Source organism: Aulonocara sp. 'chitande type north' Nkhata Bay, linkage group LG3 (assembly GCF_057382095.1).
Source record: "Aulonocara sp. 'chitande type north' Nkhata Bay isolate Kocher_YH1m ecotype deep benthic linkage group LG3, A_spYH_male_GT1.1, whole genome shotgun sequence".
NCBI lineage: Eukaryota > Metazoa > Chordata > Actinopteri > Cichliformes > Cichlidae > Aulonocara > Aulonocara sp. 'chitande type north' Nkhata Bay.
Genome location: NC_141346.1, coordinates 70555146 through 70576956, shown reverse-complemented (window position 1 = coordinate 70576956; position 21811 = coordinate 70555146). Strand labels below are relative to the sequence as shown.

At 44.4% G+C, this 21811-nt stretch overlaps 2 protein-coding genes across 2 annotated transcripts in view; both read left to right on the top strand.

The window, feature by feature from the left end:
- LOC147336898 (stonustoxin subunit alpha-like) overlaps positions 1 to 2008 on the top strand; it is a gene marked incomplete at its 5' end in the record, with an annotated part of 2361 nt that extends 353 nt beyond the window's left edge. The window contains one exon of the mRNA XM_086265613.1: positions 1 to 2008. This exon is cut by the window's left edge and continues 135 nt beyond it. Within this exon, the coding sequence (XP_086121739.1) occupies positions 1 to 398 (398 nt within the window).
- The window catches only part of LOC147336896 (protein NLRC3-like), a 172271-nt gene that overhangs the window by 118530 nt on the left and 31930 nt on the right, over positions 1 to 21811 (top strand). The window lies entirely within an intron of this gene.

The window sequence follows — 21811 nt, the reverse complement described above, 5'->3', positions numbered from 1 at the left end:
AGCTGCTGTGTAGAAATGGTCTGACTGGTCGCTGTTACTGGGAGGTCGAGTGGAGAGGAGACGTTGAGATATCAGTGAGTTACAGAAGCATCAGAAGGAAAGGAGTCAGTGATGACTGTTTGTTCGGAGGAAATGATCAGTCCTGGAGTCTGATCTGCTCTGATGATGGTCCTCAGTCTGTCTGGCACAATAAGAGACAAACATCCATCTCCTCCTCCTCCTCTGTCTCTAACAGAGCAGCAGTGTATGTGGACTGTCCTGCTGGCACTCTGTCCTTCTACAGAGTCTCCTCTGACACTCTGATCCACCTCCACACCTTCAACACCACATTCACTCAAACTCTTTATCCTGGGTTTAGGTTTCCCTGGTCTCCTGGTTCCTCAGTGTCCCTGTGCTGAGTGGAGTGTACAGAGTGTCTCCTGTTACAGAAACACTCTGACTGTTGAACAGATAGTTCAGTCTGTACATGTCTGTCTCTTTCACTCACAAACACGTTTTCAGATTCATGGATTCAATCAGTTGATGTTTGAAACTCTTCTAAATGATTCCTTGTAAACTTCTTCAGTCACAAACAAACAGGAAGTGATGTCACATGTGTTCCTGTCCACACAGCAGAATGAGTCTATTGCTGACAGTGATGTACAAACAGAGTGAGCATTTCTGAGGCCCAAAATAAACTGAGTAGTTCACTGAATGAACAATGGACTGTGAGCTCAGTTCCTTCATCATTAGTATGGATTATATATGTATATGTATTATATTAGTATCATATCAGGTGCTGCTGCTTTCAGTCATTGTGCAAATGTGCTGTTTGTAAGCTTGTAAAGCTGCAGTCAGCTGAGACTGAAGAAGTCACCTGATCAGTGAGCAAACGTTTCTGAAAACGTCCAGATGAACAGAATCAACCTTTTGGGATCAGCCAGCAATGCAGCATCATTGTTGTTCAGCTTCAGAGGTTTGCAGGAATGAACTGATGACCAGAAACAGCTGCAAAGTCCAAGAAAATACCAGCTGGAGTTCAGCTGCATTTGAAGAAGTCAAAGAAAAGTAAGGATGGCAAAGGGCGACGTTTTCTTCCAAAGAGCTGCAAACATGGTCGACGCCTCATTAGAAGAATCATCTGGACATTTGTGAGGAACTCTAACCAAGAAAGCAACGTCACACAGATCCAACAGACAGTTTCCATGACTGCAAGTGTTGAGTGGAAAAATGCTACATTGCATTATTGCATCCTCTCACCACAGGAGGCGCTGTTGGCACCACTGATTGCTGATCAGCTGTTCTCTGATGATCTGATTGATACTGTGAATAACGGGACTCACTGAACTCTGTGACACAGTGAAGATTACAGAGTTTAACTTCACCCTTTAAGACTGACCACAGAACCAAGTCCGCCAGAGCTTTTGTTATATTTTTACATGCTGTGGAGCCATTTGTGGGAGCATTTCAAGTTGCTATACATCAATACAACTGTTATAGCCCTAATTTTAATAATATGTATGCATTAAGTCCATAGTAACTACATAAATTGCAAAAAAAACCTCTGCTCATCCATCTCTGTGTGTATCAGGATACATTTGGTTCATAATACACAGAAAAATCAGAGTTATTACCTGTAATAAATGTGAAAGATTCCTGCAGTGATAACCAGGCAGGACTGAAACACATCCAAGCTGTCACCACGGTAACAGCACCGCCCATCCACAGGTGAGGGGAGGAGCAAAAAGAGGGACTTTGACCATTTTATACTAAAAACACTCAACTAATGTTTCTAATATGAAACAAATAAGCCCACATTAATGTGAGCGTTTATTAAATAATAATAATGATGATTTCCTCCTGATCTCATTTCCACAGCAGAGAAAACTGTGGTGTATATTGAGGTGGGGGGTGTGGTCTGTGGCTCAGGTGTAGAGTGAGGGTGGGGTGCACCACAGCAGCATGCTGGGACTGCTGAGGGTGGAGGAGGGAGTGATGATGACATCAGAGCTGCAGCACAGAGACCAGTGAACACACAGTCTGTTCATCTTTGCATAGATACAATATACAGCACAATATTGAATGACAGACACGCTGTGGGAGCTTCCACAGATACACTGACGTCAGCATCCAGAGTCCTCCTGCTGCTCCCCCCTCAGAGCCCCGTGATCAGCACCAACACATTCAGTTAGATGACAGAGTCCAGCTGCAGCTAGAATCAGCTCCCCTCTGTGAACAACAGCACAGCGTCAGTGTTTCACACTCAGTGAAAGGAGGAAACAGCAGAAGAACACCATGTGTGCTACGTTTCCCAGGACACACTACAAACTGCACAAATACAGAGCAGCACGTGGAAGGACCTGGAGCTGCATTTACAGAGCTGCAGACAGCGTGATGTCCTGTATGGACAGGTGGAAGGAACCAAGTCCTCAGCTGGAACACTCGTGTTTGTCCACAGACAGGAAACACAGCAGGAAACTTCCTCACAGAAGTGCAGCTCATGGATAACACACTTCCTGTCAGTCAGAATGAGGCTGCAGCCAAACACAGAAAGGTGTTTTTGTCCAGATGAGCCCAGAGAAGAAACACGAGTGTTCACAGACATCAGAAGCTCAGAGAGGTGAAACATGAGGTTGGAGTCCTCGTCAGCATCCAGAAGAGCTGCTGTGAAACCCTGAGTACTCATGACAGACTCTGATGGCACAAACACATCATGATTCAAACAGAAAGACAAACATGGAGCTCCTGATCCTCCTGCATGAGAACAAGCTGACATGAGCGCTGTGTCTGAGAGTGTCTCCCTGTCACAGTGACAATAACACAGCTGCTGCTCACAGTCATTAAACTGACCTGAGGTCAGCTGTGCTCCTTACATATGAACCATGTGACCTCACATCAGTGCTGTGGATGACTGTAGTCATAGAAGAGTAGAGCTGTAGCAGGTGGTGTGAGGAGGAGGTGGTGTATTCTAGTTAACGCAGTACTGAAACACTCCAGCAGAGGGCGCTGTTAAGTCCTTATTGTAACACAGTTACTGTGTGCAGTTAGACTTCATACATAATCTGCACTTATTTCCATCAGACATGCTGTCAGTAAATGATTGGTTTCTATTGATTCTACTTCCTGTTGACTCGTTTGATGACAGTGAAACAATCACAGCTGATTGTGTGATGATGTAAACTGTCACTGTTACATTCAGTGTGTGTGACATAATGTTAGTGCAGGCTGATAACAGCCTGGTTCTGTTAGAAACACATGAACGTGTCCATAGATCAGTGTGTGTTTAACATGAGAGCTTCAGCCCTGCTGATGTGTTAAATAAAGACATGCAGGAAAACTGATGAGACTCTGAAATAACTCTTTATATTTATAATGTAACTCTGCATCAAAAGAACAACAAAGGATCCCAGACAGGTTTCTGTGAACAAAGACCATTCTGATGTTTCTGTGTTTCTAACACTTTGACATTATTAGTAAACAGACTGCAGTGAGCAGCATTTATAAAGAGCTTCTATATAAAGATATGACAGCTGTTTGACAAGTTTATCACTCTGTGTTTGGACCTGATCAGTCCAGCTGTTTACTTGAAACATGTTCATTTACCTGTTCTGTTATATTCATGTTCTTGTCTCTGTTGAAAACACATTTTAATGTCCCTCAGATTTTTCTCCCAGATGAATAAATATAAAAATGACACAAACTGACTGCAGCTACTTTTTGTCCTTTCTGTCAAAAACCTTCATGTGACTCATGAGAGACACGTTTCAGCTGTTTGTGACAGATCAGAGGCCAACAAGTCATTTATAACACTTTCCATCATTGTTTAAAGTTCTCAGTGTTTCTGTGTTGCTGCGTATAGGATCTCCCAGCATCATCACTGTGCTGTCCAATCATTGTGTGCGAGGTTACCCTTATAGTGCGATGTGTGTTTGCACAAAGAGAAGCATGTGTGTCAAATATAAATAAGCACAGAACAGAAACAGCTGCTCGTTTCTTCTGTTTAGAGTCAAGTTAGTGTTTTGTGTCTTTGTTTGAGGCCTGATGTCGAGCAGAGGTGTGTGTAACTGCACTGCTCTGTTATATGTGTGAAGTGTGTGCTTCTCTTCAGCATCATCTTTGTCACTGCTGATTCCTTTGTGTCATCATGTGTTGAGAAGAGAGAACAGTTATAACGGAGGAGCAAAAGGAAGCCCTGAAATCTGCATCAACAAGGAAGTGTTGGCTCACCAGTGATCCCAGCAGAGCCACTGGTTTGGCTCCAGTTGTTCTAGATTCAATGATGTTGTTGCTACAGATACATGTCAGCATCTTTATTGAATTTAATATGAAGCAGAAATGGTGTCATTAGGAGAAGAAGAGGAGAACAAGTCCGGCGAGGAGGCAGCAGCTCTTAAAGATGAAACAGCAGCTCAGCCCTGAGCTCAGAGAGCTGCACATGAAAAAGCTCCTCAAGCAGATCCTGTCAGAGGTTTGTCATCAACAGGAGGAACTGTTCACATCATAGGATGAAGATGCTGTCAGCTGGATGAAGAAGGTTATTTAATGCAAACGTTCACACTGAAGTCAAATTGTTGTCGTGTTGAACAGATTCATGTACTGATCGTCTCCAGAATGTTAGAAGAGCTTCAATGAATCATTAGAAACAACTTACAGCTGCACAGCTGTGTCAAACACATCTGTGTGTCATTGTGGGATTGTTGTGTTTCTACATGTGACACACGTCTAAAACATGCACACAATCTGAACACAAACAGGGACTCATGTGTTCCCACAGCCAGATGCTGAGAGCCATTTCCTTGTAGTCCTGTGTCTACATACATGAACCATTAGATGTTATTGGAATGATTGTCAGCTCTGATAGTTTCATGTGTGTTTAGCTGGACGCTGTTTGATCCTCGACATGTTTAAAGGTGTCCAGTCCTGAGACACTGGGGCTGGAAACAGCTGTGATGTCATTGGATTGTCACACAGACAGAAGTGCATGAAGTGAGCAGCCGAGGAGCCGCTGATGTTTTGGATTCAACAGCATTTGAAAGGTCGACACAGACACATTTGCACACAGAAAGCTGAATCTGTCATATGCCACAGTGAACTCACTGTTCAGTGTTTTTCAGGAAGCTTCTTAACTGCCTCTGCTGCCAAACAAGCAGCTGATGTCCTTGAGAAGAAGCTGAAGAAGTCTTCAACAACAAATACAGGAAGTGGACTTTCAAATACTAGATTCACTTTAGACTCACAGAGAAATGACTCAACCAGCTGTGTTTGACTATATGAAAGGTCAGTGTGTGTCTGCACACAGACTGTTGTGTTGGACTGTTATTCAGTTGTCTGCTGAATGTTTTCAAATGTCTGCATCTCAGCTGTGATGAGGCTGGGGGTCATGGGAGGCCACCGTAGCAGCCTCTTCAACATCATGACATCATCATAAATGCTGCTGGACTGTCTGATGGGCTGACGGTGAAAAAGCCGTCGGGAAGGAAACAGAAGACATTTCAGAGGCTGCAGCAGATTTCTTTGATTCGGGGCCTTTTTCAGCTTTATTGGACAGAGCAGTGAAGATAAGTGACAGCAAAGCAGAGAGAAAGGGGGCGTGGCCCGGGTCAAAGCCAGGCCAGCTGCTCTCCACCTCGTGGTCACCTGCTCATCCTAGTGAGCTCCACCAGCAGCCCTTTCACACACTTTACACTGTCAAACACTGTGTGTGGACCTCAGCTAACAACAGGCTGCATTTAAGTCTGGACTACATGCTTTTATATTGTTTTTATTCCATCAGCAGCTCAACATCATGAGCAGCTTTGACATAAAGACATCAAACTCAAGCTGACTTTAAACTACTTTTAATACAGGGGCTCAAAAACAACAACATCTTTATTATATATCAGGACAGAAAGTCATTTCATCTCAAAGGGAAACAGCTTTATTTGGAATAACCAGCACTATCAACTGGTTTGGGATCTCCACCAGTTTCATGTCTTTGCAGCTTCTCCAACAAAGTTCCTGTAAAATCAGCATGTTTGTCTTTATTGGTTTGATAGTGATTGATTATTCAGTCCCAATCTGCTGTCATCTAAAGAACAAAATGATGTTTCTATGAGTCACAAAGCTCCAGATGTTGTCGGCTTCACAAAGAAAACAAAGAACTTAAACACAAAGTGTTTGGAGCCAAAATGTTCCCAAGCTGCTCTTTTTGAAATGGCAGAGGTACAGTGGTGTCTAACAGCACACTGTGGAAGGCAAACATGTTATTGTTGGATGAAACTTCATGAATCCTTTGTAGATTTGAGCTGTTGGAGCCTTTCTTTTCTCTTCAGGTGTACAGATGCTGAGGAGGCAGGTGAAGCAGGTGGAGCTGTTGTGATGCTGCAGAGGGTGTGTCTTAGTAACTCTGTGAGGCAGAACTGGATCCAACATTGTGGATGTGTTGATGTTGGAGCCATTAAGAGTCTCTGGCCACACTGTAGGATTTCCCTTTGATCCACTGTGGGGGCATTTTGGAGTCTGTCAGTGAAACTCTTCATGTTTGTGTTTGACTCCAGTTTATAGAAACAGAGAAATGTGTCATGCTTTTGTTCGGCCTCCACAAATACACACATTTGTTCATTGGTTGGACTTTTTGGAAGGAGACACATTGAAAACCATGTTAATAAGATCTTGTTGTTTCCTGTGGATCCGACACAGAGAGTGGACTTCAGACAGAAAGCGTGGAAGAGATTTTAGAGGCCGTGTGTGGCAACAGGAAGTTTCTGTGTGTTTGCTGATCTTACATGTGGAAAACAACACGTGATGTTTGTGAAGTTCTACAATGATCATTGTTCTCACAGCATTTTGAGTGGGAACAGTTCAAACTGGGAGTAGTGGGAGTTATTTACTGATTGAAACAAGCTGAATGTTTCTGTGACGATGAAGATCAGCAGCTCAGCTGATCAATGAACTGACATCTATCAGTCGTTTCATGAGATGAAGTCATCAGCAGACATTTGTTCTGACTGTGTGATGAATGTCAGAAGGTCAGGGCTCTGCTTTAGTCACTGCTTGATGATCATTGGCTCATTGTTGAATCCAGGGGCCCAGTCTGACCTCTGACCCTTTGCTGCAGGTCCTCTGTGTTATCTCCACTTTCATGTCTGATCTTCTGCTGTATCGTCCAAAATAAACATCTGAATCATTTCCAACACTTCAGCAGATCTTTAGTTTGGGCAGTGCAGCACAAAATAACACATATTGTACTATACTGCCCACTTCCTGATCTTATTGGATCTGTGTGTGAGGTTGGTGAAGGAAACACATGTTTACTGAGTGAGTCGCTGCCATTAGGAACTAGTTTTTATATCACAGCCTGGAAATCACACAGGACCATTTCTGCAAGTGAAAAGTCGTCATTGGAGGAAAATAATTATATAGTTTTTTTGCCTCTCCCGTTTAGCTCTTTTTATTATTATTATTTTAATTATTGTCTAAAGACGAAGAACGATGCCCAACGGATTTACTTCACCAAATGGTCATCATTCACTTTTTTGAAAAGTGAATTTTTGGCCTTGAAAAGTCAAAAAATAATGATGCCCACTACCACACATTTGTGTGTGGTAGTGGGCACATCTGCTATATTGAGATAATCCATCCCACCTCACAGGTGTGCCACATCAGGATGCTGATCTGACATCATGAGTAGTGCACAGGTGTACCTCAGACTGCCCACAACAAAAGGCCACCCTGGAATGTGCAGTTTTTTGCACTATTGGGGGTCTGGGGACCCAGAACCGGTCAGTATCTGGTGTGACCACCATTTGCCTCATGCAGTGAATTAGAATTAGAATTAGAATTCAACTTTATTGTCATTGCACATGCACAGGTACAGGGCAACGAAATGCAGTTTGCATCCATCCAGAAGTGCTTTAGTGATATAGGTATATTACAATATATATTAGCAATAGTATAGATATGTAAGTATATTACAGAAATGGGTCTATTATGTTATAATGTACACGGTATGAAGTATGTTGTGAATATTCTATAACTAAGTATGTACAGGCTGTAGTGAGTACAAGCTATGTACAGGCTATGAACAGGATATAAATATGAAAAACTATACAGAATATGAAATAAATAACTTTACAGAATCTGGGATATACAGCTATACAGAAATGGGAACTACGCAAGTTGTAAACAGTTGTAGGATTAAAGATTATTGAATGTACAGAATGATTATTTACACAGAGCTATACAGTAGTGCAGTTAAGATAAGTGAGGGTGTAGGTAGTTTCTACAGAGGCTATATAAAGTGCTAGTGGTAATGAGTGGTGGTTCACTCCATGTTATTATTGTGTGTTTGAGGGTACAGTTGTCCATTGTGGGGGTGTGTATGTTCAGTCCATGAGTTTAACGTGGGTCAGATGTCAGGAGGCAGAGTTCAGGAGTCTGACAGCTGTGGGGAAGAAGCTGTTCCGGTACCTGGTGGTCTTAGTCCGGAGGCTCCTGTGGCGCCTCCCAGAGGGCAGGAGGGTGAAGAGTCCATGTGATGGGTGACTGGGGTCTTTGATGATTTTCCCAGCCCTTTTCAGACACCGCTTCCTGTAGATGTCAACACATCGTCGCATGGAGTCTATCAGATTGTCAATTGTGGCCTGTGGAATGTTGGTCCACTCCACTTCAATGGCTGTGCGAGGTTGTTGGATATTCGTGGGAACTGGTACACGCTGTCGTATACGCCGGTCAAGCACATCCCGAACATGCTCAATGGGTGACATGTCCGGTGAGTATGCTGGCCATGCAAGAACTGGGACATTCTCAGCTGCCATCTGCCCTGAACAACGTGAACCATGATTCATCCGTGAAGCGCACACCTCTCCAACGTGCCAGACGCCATCGAATGTGAGCATTTGCCCACACAAGTCTGTTACGGCGACGAGCTGGAGTCAGGTCAAGACCCTGATGAGGACGACGGGCATGCAGTTGAGCGTCCCTGAGACGGTTTCTGACAGTTTGTGCAGAAATTGTTTGGTTGTGCAAACCAATTGTTCCAGCAGCTGTCTGGGTGGCTGGTCTCAGACGATCTTGGAGGTGAACCTGCTGGATGTGGAGGTCCTGGGCTGGTGTGGTTACACGAGGTCTGCGGTTGTGAGGCCGGTTGGATGTGCTGCCATATTCTCTGAAACGCCTGTGGAGACGGCTTATGGTTGAGAAATGAACATTCAATGCACGGGCGACAGATCTGGTTGACATTCCTGCTGTCAGCATGCCAATTGCACGCTCCCTCATTGCTTGTGGCATCTGTGGCATTTTGCTGTGAGACAAAACTGCACATTCCAGGGTGGCCTTTTGTTGTGGGCAGTCTGAGGTACACCTGTGCACTACTCATGATGTCAGATCAGCATCCTGATGTGGCACACCTGTGAGGTGGGATGGATTATCTCAATATGGCAGATGTGCCCACTACCACACATTTGGACTGATTTGTGACCACTGTTTGGGAGGGATGGTTATATTGTGTATCTGGAATGAATTTTAGGTCTCTACGTCCATCCCATGGGGAATGGGAGCAGTAACAAAGGTGTTCCGTTTATATTTTTGTTGAGTGTATATGATTTGCATTCTTAATATAAAGTGTTAATATTTATCCATCCAGGGGAAAAGTTTGGGAAAACCATGGACAGGTCACCAGTCTATCACAGGGCAAACACAGAGATGGGGTTTGGGATTACTCTTATGTCACTGGGATGTTGACCTTTGACCTTCACATTAGAGAGATGGGCAGACATAATTAGTGTATGAATTTTAAAGTAACAGGTAATAAAGAGAGTGTATCAAATGTAGTCAGGTTTATTACTCTGTATCACACATGAGTGCCCGAGGGAGGCGGTGAAAATGCCACGCTACGGGAGTCGGTCAAATCTCTCACCGATAACGTGACCCAGCTAAACATTGAAAATAAAAAAATAAAAGAGTCCGTTATCGATCTACAAGCCCGTAGCATGAGAGATAATCTTGTGTTCTCTGGTATTCCAGAATCTACCGGAGAGGATGCGGAGGCAACGGTGAAAAGCTTCATCAAAATCCACCTGAAGCTGCCGGAGGACACCGTAAAGAACATCAACTTCGATAGAGTACATCGCTTGGGGGGGGCGTTCGGTCGCGGACCGGGAGACCACGGCCTATTGTGGCCAAATTCGGGCAATTCAAACAGAAGGAACAGGTGAAGAGTCGCGGCAGAGAGCTGAAAGGAACGGACTTCAGCGTGAACGACCAGTTCCCCAAAGAGATCCTGGAACGACGCAAGGTCCTGTTCCCAGTTTGACGTAGCTTTATCCAGAAAGGCTCCCGTGCTGTCATCGCTGTGGACCGGCTCTACGTGGACAGACAGCTATACCGCGACCCCGGCACCACACCGTGGTTATACTGACTGCACTCCAGATAAGAAACCGCTACACACTTTTCTTATTCACTCACACTTTTTCCTTTAACATTTGTTTAACCTAGTAATATCAATATGATGTCATAGCAGATATAACACCGTCACCATCCGTCATTACTTTAATTGGAATGTTTCCGTTTCGTTTCTTTTTTGTTGTTGCTCACAGTTCATGTGGTTTCTTTCTTTCTCTTGTCTTTCACTGCTGTGGTCACCTACTTCCCCACTCACCTACAAACAAACACCCTCTATTTCTCCATATTTTCACAACACGATCACGCAAACACATCAGCTCAACGGCAGCACATTCACAACAGCCTCACAGCACGCACAGACTTGCAGGACACATAAGCAAGCCACGCTTGTTCATATTAGTGAATATTCACACACATAGTCAGACTTATGGAGCCTCTCACCACACTTTTTTTCTCTCTCTGTCTCTCTTTCTATTTACAAACAAGGGATGTTTCCACACTCTCTCCACCTGTCTAAACAAAACACCCAGCGTACATCATTAGACATACACACACAATTATGGGCATGCTGAGGTTTGTCACATGGAATGTAAATGGAGCTGGCACCAGAGGAAAGAGGTTAAAGATATTTAACCAGCTTAAAAAACTACAGGCAGATGTTGTTTTATTACAAGAAACTCACAGACCTGTCACAGGTTTAAATGAACTTAAAACACCTGAGTTTCCTAACGTGTTTGCAGCCTGTTATAATTCTAGACAACGGGGAGTAGCAATTTTAATACATAAAAATGTTAATTTTACAGTACTCGATACAGTTATAGATCCAGAGGGTAGATTTCTAATTATTAAACTATCAATATTGAACAAAAAACTATGTATTGTAAGTATATATGGTCCAAATGTTGATGAACCCTCATTCTTCCACGGATTTTTTAGTGCACTCTCTGAACACCTCGATTGCGCACTCATTCTTGGCGACGACCTCAACCTCGGACTAAATGAAGAAATGGATAGGCTCAACACAACAGGAACTCAGCGCAATTGGCAATCCACAAATATAATCAAACAGTATATGAGCGACTTTGGCCTTCGCGATGCATGGCGCTCCCTTCACCCCAACAGTAAGGAATATACTTTTTTCTCGCATGTTCATCACTCTTACTCTCGTCTGGATTATTTTTTGGTCAGCAGCTCACTGCTGTGTGACATTTCAGACACTGAGATTCATCCTATAGCTGTCAGTGATCATGCTCCTGTATCTTTAACACTAATGCACAAGAATAATACTACGCTAAGTAAAAACTGGAGATTTAATACATCACTTCTTAAAGATGAAGACTTTCTTAAATATTTTAAAAAGGAATGGACTTCATATTTAGACTTTAATGACACTCCCGGAATATCTGCTTCTGTTCTATGGGAAGCAGGGAAAGCTGTGATGAGAGGTAAAATAATTTCTTTCTCATCACACAAAAAGAAAGAAGAAAACAAAAATATTCAGGAATTAGAAAAAACCATCAAATCACTAGAAGAAGCCTACGCGTGCGACCAAGATCAGGAAACATTGAACAAAATACGCAAGACAAAACTAGAATTAAATGAAACTATTAATAAAAAAACACAATTCCTTATACAAAGACTTCGCTTGCAGAATTTTGAACACAGTAACAAATCAGGTCGATTTCTAGCTAACCAGTTAAAAATAAATAAAGAAAAAAACAACTATATGTGCTGCTAAAGATTTATCGGGGAACACAATATATGACCCTGGAAGAATAAACAACATTTTTAGGGATTTCTATGAAACTTTATACTCACCACAAATAAACCCATCTAAAAATGAAATTGATCGGTTTCTTGACAACGTAACTCTCCCAAAATTACTAGACAGTCAAGCAATGGAACTGGATTCGCCACTGACACCAAGTGAACTCCAGGAAGCCCTGATAAGTATGCCCAATAATAAGGCTCCAGGTCCAGATGGCTTCCCTGCAGAATTCTACAAAGAATTCTGGACAATTTTGGCACCAGTATTCCACGGAATGTTGCAGGAAATCGAGGAAAATGGCAGACTACCACCAAATATGAACTCTGCCAACATTAGTCTCCTGCTAAAACCAGGCAAAGACCCTTTATTTCCCTCAAGCTATCGTCCAATTTCTCTTTTAAATGTAGACCTTAAAATAATCTGCAAAGCTCTCTCAAAGAGATTAGAGAAAATGACCCCCCTCTTAATTCATCCTGACCAAACTGGTTTCATAAAAGGTCGGCACACCTCAACAAACACTCGTAGATTACTTAATTTAATAGACTACTCATACGATAAAAACATCGAAACCATAATATTATCTCTAGATGCAGAAAAAGCATTTGACAGAGTTAATTGGAAATTTTTATTCGCAACTTTACACAAATTTGGTTTTGGAAACTCTTTCATAAACTGGATAAGAATATTATACAATTCCCCAACGGCTCGTATCAGAACAAATGACCAGACATCCTCCAGCTTCTGTCTCCTGAGGGGCACCAGACAGGGATGCCCACTCTCCCCTTCACTTTTTGCAATTTTTATCGAACCTCTAGCAGCAGCATTTAGACAGGCTACAACAATTAAGGGCATAAAATGTAAGAACATAGAACATAAAATCAGTCTCTATGCGGATGATGTGTTGCTTTTTCTGCAAAACACACAAACCAACCTCTCTGAGGTAATTACTTTAATAAACTGGTTTTAAAGAGTTTCAGATTATTCAATTAACTGGCCAAAATCTACAGTTCTCCCCATTAACTGCTCCTTCCATAATTCTTCCTCTGCCCCACTGCAATCCGGAAATATTAAATATTTAGGTATTAATGTCTCTCCTAAGCTTTCAGACTTAACTAAACTAAACCACATCCCACTTCTAAAGAAAGTAGAAGGCGATCTGACTAGATGGAAATCTTTACCCATATCACTCATGGGAAGGGTCGCCACTATAAAAATGATGATCTTGCCAAAAATAAATTACTTATTTTTGATGATCCCTAACAAACCATCACAAGATTGGTTCAGATCTCTGGATTCATATATTTCCAAATTCCTTTGGAAAGATAAACCCCCGCGTATTAGCTTAAAAACGCTACAAAGAACCAAGGATAGAGGAGGATTAGATCTGCCTAATTTTCACCAATACTTCTTAGCCAACAGGCTTCAGTTCATCTCAGAATGGTTAAAACATACCTTCTTAGTTGAGCCCTGGCTAGATGTTGAACAGGCACTATGCAAGGATCTAGAGATTTCAGACCTACCATTTATTAGCTCAAACATCAAAAGACATGAATGCTTTAAAAGTATCAACATCAGCTTTTCTCTAACAGCATGGTGGGAGTTTCTAAAAATAACGGAGTCTTCATTAATCCCATGCAAACGTACACCTATCTGGAATAACCCTGACATATTACAAAACAATAATATGATTAATTTCCCAGAATGGAGTTGTAAAGGAATTAAATACTTAGAACATATATTAGAGGGAACAGAATTTATTCCATTTGACAGACTAGTTGCACAATATGGGATCAACAAGACAAGGTTTTTAGAATATCAACAAATTAAATCCATAGTAAAAAAGAAATTTAACCTCAGTCAAGTTGAATTACAAACACCACTAAGTGCGGCACATTTTCTTACTCTTAAATCCCCCAAATTATTATCTAAAATATACAGAACACTTTCTAAATTAGATGAATCAATATCCCTTCCTACTGCAAAGTGGGAAGCAGATTTATCAGTCAACCTAGACCAAAACTTCTGGTCTCAGATTTGCTTAAAAACTTTTAAATTAATTAAAAATCCCAGTCTGCAATTAATACAATACAAAATACTTCATAGAGTGCACTATACAGGTCATCGGATGTTCAAGATGGGCTTTACATCTTCCAACAACTGCTCACACTGTCAAGGCAATACACCAGACAATTACATCCACGCTCTTTGGTTCTGTCCACCAGTGCAAAAGTTTTGGCGCGAGATATGTGAAGACTTATCAAAGTGTCTGAAATGTAACATTCCAACTTCCCCCTTAGTGTGTTTACTGGGCAGCTTAGATAATGTTACTTCAGAAAAGAATATCGCCCATATGATCTTCACTGCCCTATGCATAGCCAAGAAAACAGTCCTCATGAACTGGAAAAATAAAAATAATCTTAATTCTAACCAATATAGAAATTATCTATTAGATTACATTAGTCTTGACACAGCCTCTGCCACCACATTAGATCAATTGCTCTGGGCCCCTTTTATCAGCTCCATCACCTAGTGGGGGTGGGGGGTCATAGTTTGGTCCCGCCTTCACTGTTGTGATTGGTGAGGGGGTAGGGACAGGCTTAGGGCGTCGGGGGGTTCCCCGGAGGCATCTTCCTTGGGGAGCTCAACCCGGGGTAGCGGTCACGTCCGGTTGGGGGCTCTGTTGGCTCTCAGGTGACTGTTTCCTCGCGGCTGCGTGCAGCGGGGCTAGGGGAGGGTCTGTGCTGACGGACGTGGGTTACTGACCTGGCAACCTGGCTGCCCCTGGGTGGGTCCGGGATGGGCGTGAGGTTCTGGGGGCGCTCCGTCTCTGGGCTGGGGCCCGGGCCGGGCCTCGGGGGCTTGGGTCCTGGTTGGTGTGTTGCCGGGGTTGTGGGCGGGTGGGTGCATGGGGGCCCGGCCCTGGAGCAGGGTGCTGCCGGTGCGTCGAGCCGCCTGGGGGGCTCTTCAACTGGTGGGGGGGATGGTCACATCTTGCAGGAGCTTTCTTCTCTTCAGGAACTCTCTGCAGGAGGGGGAGATACAGGAGAGGTGGAGGAAGATCTCAGCCTGGGCGTTTACCGTCTTATGTAGTCTGGAAGATGTGTGGATGGTGGGGTGGGTGCAGTTTTCTCTGTGGTGGGGTTGGGTGGACTGTCCAGGGCTCTGTGGAGCCGGGGGGCGCTACTGCACTGGGCCCCGGTCTGATGGGCCTGGGCCCCCCTTCCCTGGCGGGTCGCGGAGGGTGGGAGTGCCTACTGGGGTCAGCGGGGGAGCTGGCCCCAGGGAGGGGTTACCTGCCCCTCCCTTCCTTCCCTCCCCATCTCCAGCTGCCTCCCTCTTCCCGCTCCTCCACAACCACCCACACATGCAGGGCCTTGGAGTGGGGGTATGTCACCAGGGTGCAGAGGAGGCTACCCCCCCCCCCCCCCCGTCCCCTTCTGCCTGCCTCTGCCTCAATTTTATCCCACAGCTTAGACATTCACATTATTCACACTCTCATTACACATACATATAGGATCTTGGGGGTGGGCACAATCACGGAGTCCAAATCACCATCAGGGTGTATACCTCACCCCTGACGTCGTTGCCCACCTCTCAATTTTAAATACACTTAGTCATTGAGGGCTAGCAGGAGGGACTATGCGCTTACCTGCTGCTCCTTGGCAGGTAGCTCCATGCCCTCCTGGGTTTTAATTGCACCTTAGAACACATATGCATCAACACTACAATGAGCGGGTGGAGGGAGGTTTGGAGTCTTCTCCCACCCCCATTCTCTGCGGCCTGCTGGAGCGGGAGGGCTAGTAGGAGGAGTTGGCCGTCCGACTGCGGTCTGGGGTGTGGGGCCTCCCTGCTGCTGCGGAGTCGGGGTGGTCTGCCTCTCCCCACCGCAGGGAAAAGGGTAACACCACCTGGGTCTGGGTGCAATTCCCCCCTCCAGGGGCAAGGGTACCTAGACCCGGTTTGTAGAGTACGCTTGGGGAGTATGATTGTGTGTACAGCGTCTCTTTATGTCTGTCTCCACGTTGGTTGAGTGTGGAGTGAGTGCATATGAGAGCATGAGGGTGGGAATGGATGTTTGTGTCTGTGTGTGCCTGTATGTCTGTGTCTATATGTCAGGTTGGGTATCAGACGCCACCTCTCTGGGGACACCTCAGGCCCTCCAAGGTTTGGAGGCCTATCTCCACCCACCACCACTTCCCCTGCCGGTGGCGGACTCCCTCAGGTGTCGGTGTGTTGGTGGTTCTTTGTGTCTGGGGGTGGGCGTCCGGGTACACACCGGCTCACTCCTTGGCGGCCGCTTGTCGGGGCCTGGGGCCTTGGGCTCGCTCGGGCCCCTTTGGAGGTGGGGTGCCCCCGGCCTCTCGGCCTGGGGCTCGGTCACTCAGGCACAGCTGGGGGCCGGCGGAGCTCACGGGCGCGTCACTGCAACTCCCCCTGACTTCTGCTCCGCGGCTGCTGGGCGAGCCCTCATCTGGGACTCTCCTCAGCTCTTACTGGAACAGTGGCGCGGCTGCCCCTCTGTTGGTCTTCCATGGTCTCTTGTGTTCTGGGGGCCTCTGGATGTCTGGAGTTTTGATCTCCTCCATACCCGCTTCACACCCTGGAGGACGGGGCTGTGGCCCCCCCACACTCCCTAGCAGATCATTACATGGAGAAACCTTTGGAATGCAAGCATGCTGATCCACACAGGTATGCACACATGGGTATTCACAGACGCGGACTAAAGCTTTCTTGGCTGCTGCCTCAAAGCACACTGTGCGCTGTCTATCTTGCGTGCTGCACAATATCGTTTATTATTTAGTAAATATTGATATCTATGACTAGCTAGTTTATTGTGATGGTGCTTTGTTTTCTCTATTATTATGTTGCTCTTTGTTGTTTGCTGTCTCCTCTGTTTGTTTTTTTTTGTTTGTTTGTTTTTTTTCTCCATACAGGTGACCCAGGAGTTCTTTTTTTTTTTTCTCTCTCTTCCCCCCCCTTCTCACCGTCTCTTCTCCCCTTTGGTTTTCTTTCTTTCTCTCCCCCTCTTTCTCTCATTCATTCCCCCTGTCCTATTTATTAAAAAAAAAAAAAAAAAAAAAAAAAATGACAAAGGATGAACTGAAGCTCTGCCATCACGTAATGTCGCATACTGCTGTTTCTGATGTCATTTAGAAAAAAAAAAAAAAAAAAAAAATATATATATATATATATATATATATTTTAACACAAAAGTACAGTTTTTAAATTTAACCCTAACCCTTGTGCGTGTTGTTTTTTAGCTCGTCATATTGCAGCCACAGAAATTCTTTTGTCCATGAAACCATAAAGCTGCACTTTCTTTTTGCCTTATAGTCTGATTTGTCATAACTTCTCCGTTTTGTGGTAAGCTTTTCTTTGGCTGTCACTTCTTCACCCTGACCTGTCTTATTTGGCTCAGCAGAACTAAAATATATATCTGTCTGTGAAGGTTCTCAGTCATCCAGGTCATCGTAGTGAAATATATATCCTGCCGCACTCACATAAGCTCAGCGATTCTCTGCGCGATCAACCTCTCACATGTTTAAGCTGCGGGAGATTTCACTTGTCATGTTTGCATAGTAAGCTAACAATTAATAAGACGATGTCAGAGGAATTGGTGCACAAATTATCATCACTCACAGATCAGTGCTGTCGCTCTCTATACACAGTTCGCGCGATTGCAAAGTGAAAGCAAAAAAACAAGCGCAAATTCAAACACGATTTCAATATGTCACATATTGACAGTGGCTCACCCAATGACATAATTACCCAGCTACATTTCTGAAAGAATGCAAAAGCATTGACATATATTTTTCCTTCCTACAATAGCCCGACAGGCAGGGGAGAGATAGCCCCGGGACGTCGGGCTAGCGATATTGCGAGCCCTGTATCTGATTGAGGAATCACTCATCTTTGGAAAAGAGAGTTTATTACAGAGAAATGTCTCTTTCCAAAATAAAAGCTATACTATCCGCTTCTTCTGGGCTATATTCTCAGCAGCATATTAAACATATCAGGTCTCCATAAGGAGAATCCTGTGCTAACAGCTGTCTAAATGACTCGGCTAAAGTTTGTAGCATGCATGCTTGTTGTTTTTGTCTTTGCACTAGGATGATGTCGGTGTAAATGTGCAGTCATATTCGTTGTGTTCCCACTAGTGCTTTCAGGTTAATCTCGTTGAAATAACCTTAACGCCACAACACGGCAAATCTCCGTTAACGAGCTACCCTATACAGAGGGGCTAGACGGCCAACACGTTAACGAGCTAACTGCGCTAACACACTAGCTCCCACCCATGTAATTGAGCATTGCATGGCACATCCAACATACTGTTTTACTTTAGTCCATGACTCGCTTACCTTCAGGGTCATACGTCACATGAAAACCAAAATAATTCCAAACGCCAGATCTGAATGAGGGTGGGGAGGTCCACTTCTGTCTCGCTAGCTTGCCCTGCGCTCTTCCTTCTGACCATGCTGTCTGTGTTGAGTGCTCCGTGAATCTGCGTTCGACTACTCCGCCTAGGCTGCACTCTCGAGCCTAGGCGGAGTAGTCAAATGCAGATTCACTGAGCGCTCAACACAGACAGCATCGTCAGAAGGAAAGTTGATAAAATAAATTACAAATTTTGTATTGTTCTTTTTTTTTCTCCCCTTTGGTTTTCTTTCTTTCTCTCCCCCTCTTTCTTTCATTCTTTCCCCCTGTCCTATCCCACAGTCATGTCTGTCCCGTTTGCAACTGAAAATAAAATAAATTCATAATTATAATAAAGGTCAATCAAATGGACCAATATGATGATCCACTTAAAATAAATCCTCTTGGCATCTTTCTTGGCCTCAAGACAACAATTCTGATGGCTATAGATCCAAACGGGACACAAAAAAAAAAGAAAAAAAAAAAAAATTGAAAAAAATTGTATTGTTCGATACATATGCGTACCGAACCGAAAGCACTGTATCGAACGGTTCAATATCGATACGAATACCGTTGCACCCCTAATATATATATATATATATCGCTCTATCGCGATAGCGCATGTTGATGATGTCATCAAGCTGTGCCTTTTTTGGTCTAAAGCATCGCAGCGGCTACGCTGGTCGTGTCCAAATTCATGGGCTGCATCCTCCTGAGGACCCGGCCTTCGCGGTCTACGTGGGCCGGGTCCTCAGAAGGTCGAATAGGCCGGAAGTAAACGGCCGTGAAATTGGACGGTCTAGCCTTCAGATTAGCGTCACCGCTGTCTCGGTGGAGTTTAATAAACTCAGCCGTCTGCTCCTTGCTATCTAAAATATAACAGGACACTGGCGTAAATTCTCGACTGTCTCATACTTCTGTTTAATCAGTTTTCTGTTTCACGTTTAGTCAGCTGTGTAAAAACCAAGGAGGAACCCACCCGGGGGATTAATAAAGTTTTATTTTATCTAATCTAATCTAATAACTTTAATCTTAGCCAAACCGATTTACTCACGAAGAAACAAAACACTGAAAAAAAGCCCAACAATAAAATTTTTAGGTTGTCTAAGTGACTTATACATTACGTTTAAATCGAGCAGCGATAGTCCGCGGTGATCTGAAAATGATGTGCCGGGAGTTGTGCCGTTCTCGGCCGCATCAGTAACCCTCGAGCTCCCGGCTAGCTGGGTAGCAGACGTCTCCGAAAACGTCGAAGCACTTTTGCAAATATGCGATACCTTGATAAACCGAGCAGATATTTGATGTTTACACAGCTACTTTCTCGCATGAAAATATGTTAAAAGTTTATTTTGTGACACAGAAAGATTAGTATGAGTAATTTTAAAACTTAGTAGCGGCCGCCATTGTTGGAAACTGGAGTTTGGCTGGGCCGCGCTATGAATTCTGGGATATGGTAGGCCACGAAGGACACACCCGACCCATCCTTCAAATTCGGGGAAAAGGAGGACGCATTTGTCGGCTGCATTCGGAGGAGTCTACGAATTTGGACAGCCTTCGGCGCGTCGCTGTGACGTAATCGGTCTACAAATGCGGCCTCAGGAGGATGCAGCCCATGAATTTGGACACGACCAACCATTATCCTCTTCAAATTATGGCGGGCGACAGTCATAACAAAGAGATAAAGCACTTTTGAAATACGGGGAAAGCCAAAAACTGCACTTCCTCCACTTCCGTAACATTGATTCATTAATGTTGAATTCTCTCGCAGCTGCTCTATTCCCATGTTGTTGCAGTATATTAATCAGAATCAGAATCAGAATACTTTATTGATCCCTGGGGGAAATTATTTTTTGTTACAGTGCTCCATTTTAAACCAACATTAAGACAAGACAGACAGGCAGGCAGGAATGATTTACTGTGTCGTTCAGTGGTGCTTTTCGGTAACCTCAGTCTCTCACTGAACGAGCTCCTGTGACTGACCAGCATGTCATGGAGTGGGTCGGAGGTGTTATCCAACATTGTCTTTATCTTGGACAGCATCCGCCTCTCCGACACCACCTTGAGGGAGTCCAGCTCCATCCCCACAACATTGCTGGCCTTACGGATTAGTTTATTAAGTCTGTTGGCATCTGCGACCCTCAGCCTGCTCCCCCAGCATGCAACAGCATAGAGGATCGCACTGGCCACAACAGACTCATAGAAAATCCTCAGCATTTTCTGGCAGATGTTGAAGGACCTCAGTCACCTCAAAAAATAGAGACGACTCTGGCCCTTCCTGTAAAGTGCTGTGGTGTTTTTAGCCCAGTCCAGTTTATTGTCAATGTGTACTCCAAGGTATTTATAGTCCTCCACAATGTCAACACTGACCCCCTGGATTGAAACAGGGGTCAAGTGTTTCCTGGTCTTCCTGAAGTCCACGATCAGTTCCTTGGTCTTTGCCACGTTGAGCTGCAGATGATTCTGCTCACACCACGTGACAAAGGAGTCGACCACAGCCCGGTACTCTGTCTCATCATCCCTGCTGATGCATCCAACCACCGCAGAGTCATCAGAAAACTTCTGAAGATGGCAGGTCTCTGTGCAGTGGCTGAAGTCTGTGGTGTAGAGGGTGAAGAGGAAGGGGGAGAGGACAGTCCCCTGTGGTGCCCCTGTGTTGCTGATCACCTTGTCAGACACACACTGTGGGAGACGTACATATTGTGGTCTTCCTGTCAGGTAATCAACAATCCAGGACACCAGAGAAGCATCCACCTGCATCGCTGCTAACTTATCACCCAGGAGGGTCGGCCTGATGGTGTTGAAAGCACTGGAAAAGTCAAAAAACATGACCCTCACAGTGCTCGCCGGCTGGTCCAGATGGGTGTAGACACGATTGAGCAGGTAGATGATGGCGTCCTCAGTTCCGAGACGAATCATAACTAACCTCGTATTGTGGATGGATGATTTCAGTTGTTCTCCTGACTGAAGTTTGGCCCGTGTACAGCATCCTGCTATGCGATTGCATTTGTCCCTGACCACCAGAATCCCTCACGTTAACTTTTATCGAGTGGAAAAAAAGTTGGCGTTCATCCTCCAGCTTCACTGTGCTAATGTTATGCTAACATAGCTGTGTCGCTAGCAATCACGTAGCACAACATTATATACCAGGTAGTCCAACTTCAGTAACCCTGCAAACGCCACTGCTGTTTAGTTTTCTGTCTTCATTTATGGTGGAAGTGATAGCAGGGCTGTACATTTGAATTAGTTTCAAAAATCTCTCAGTCAGAACAT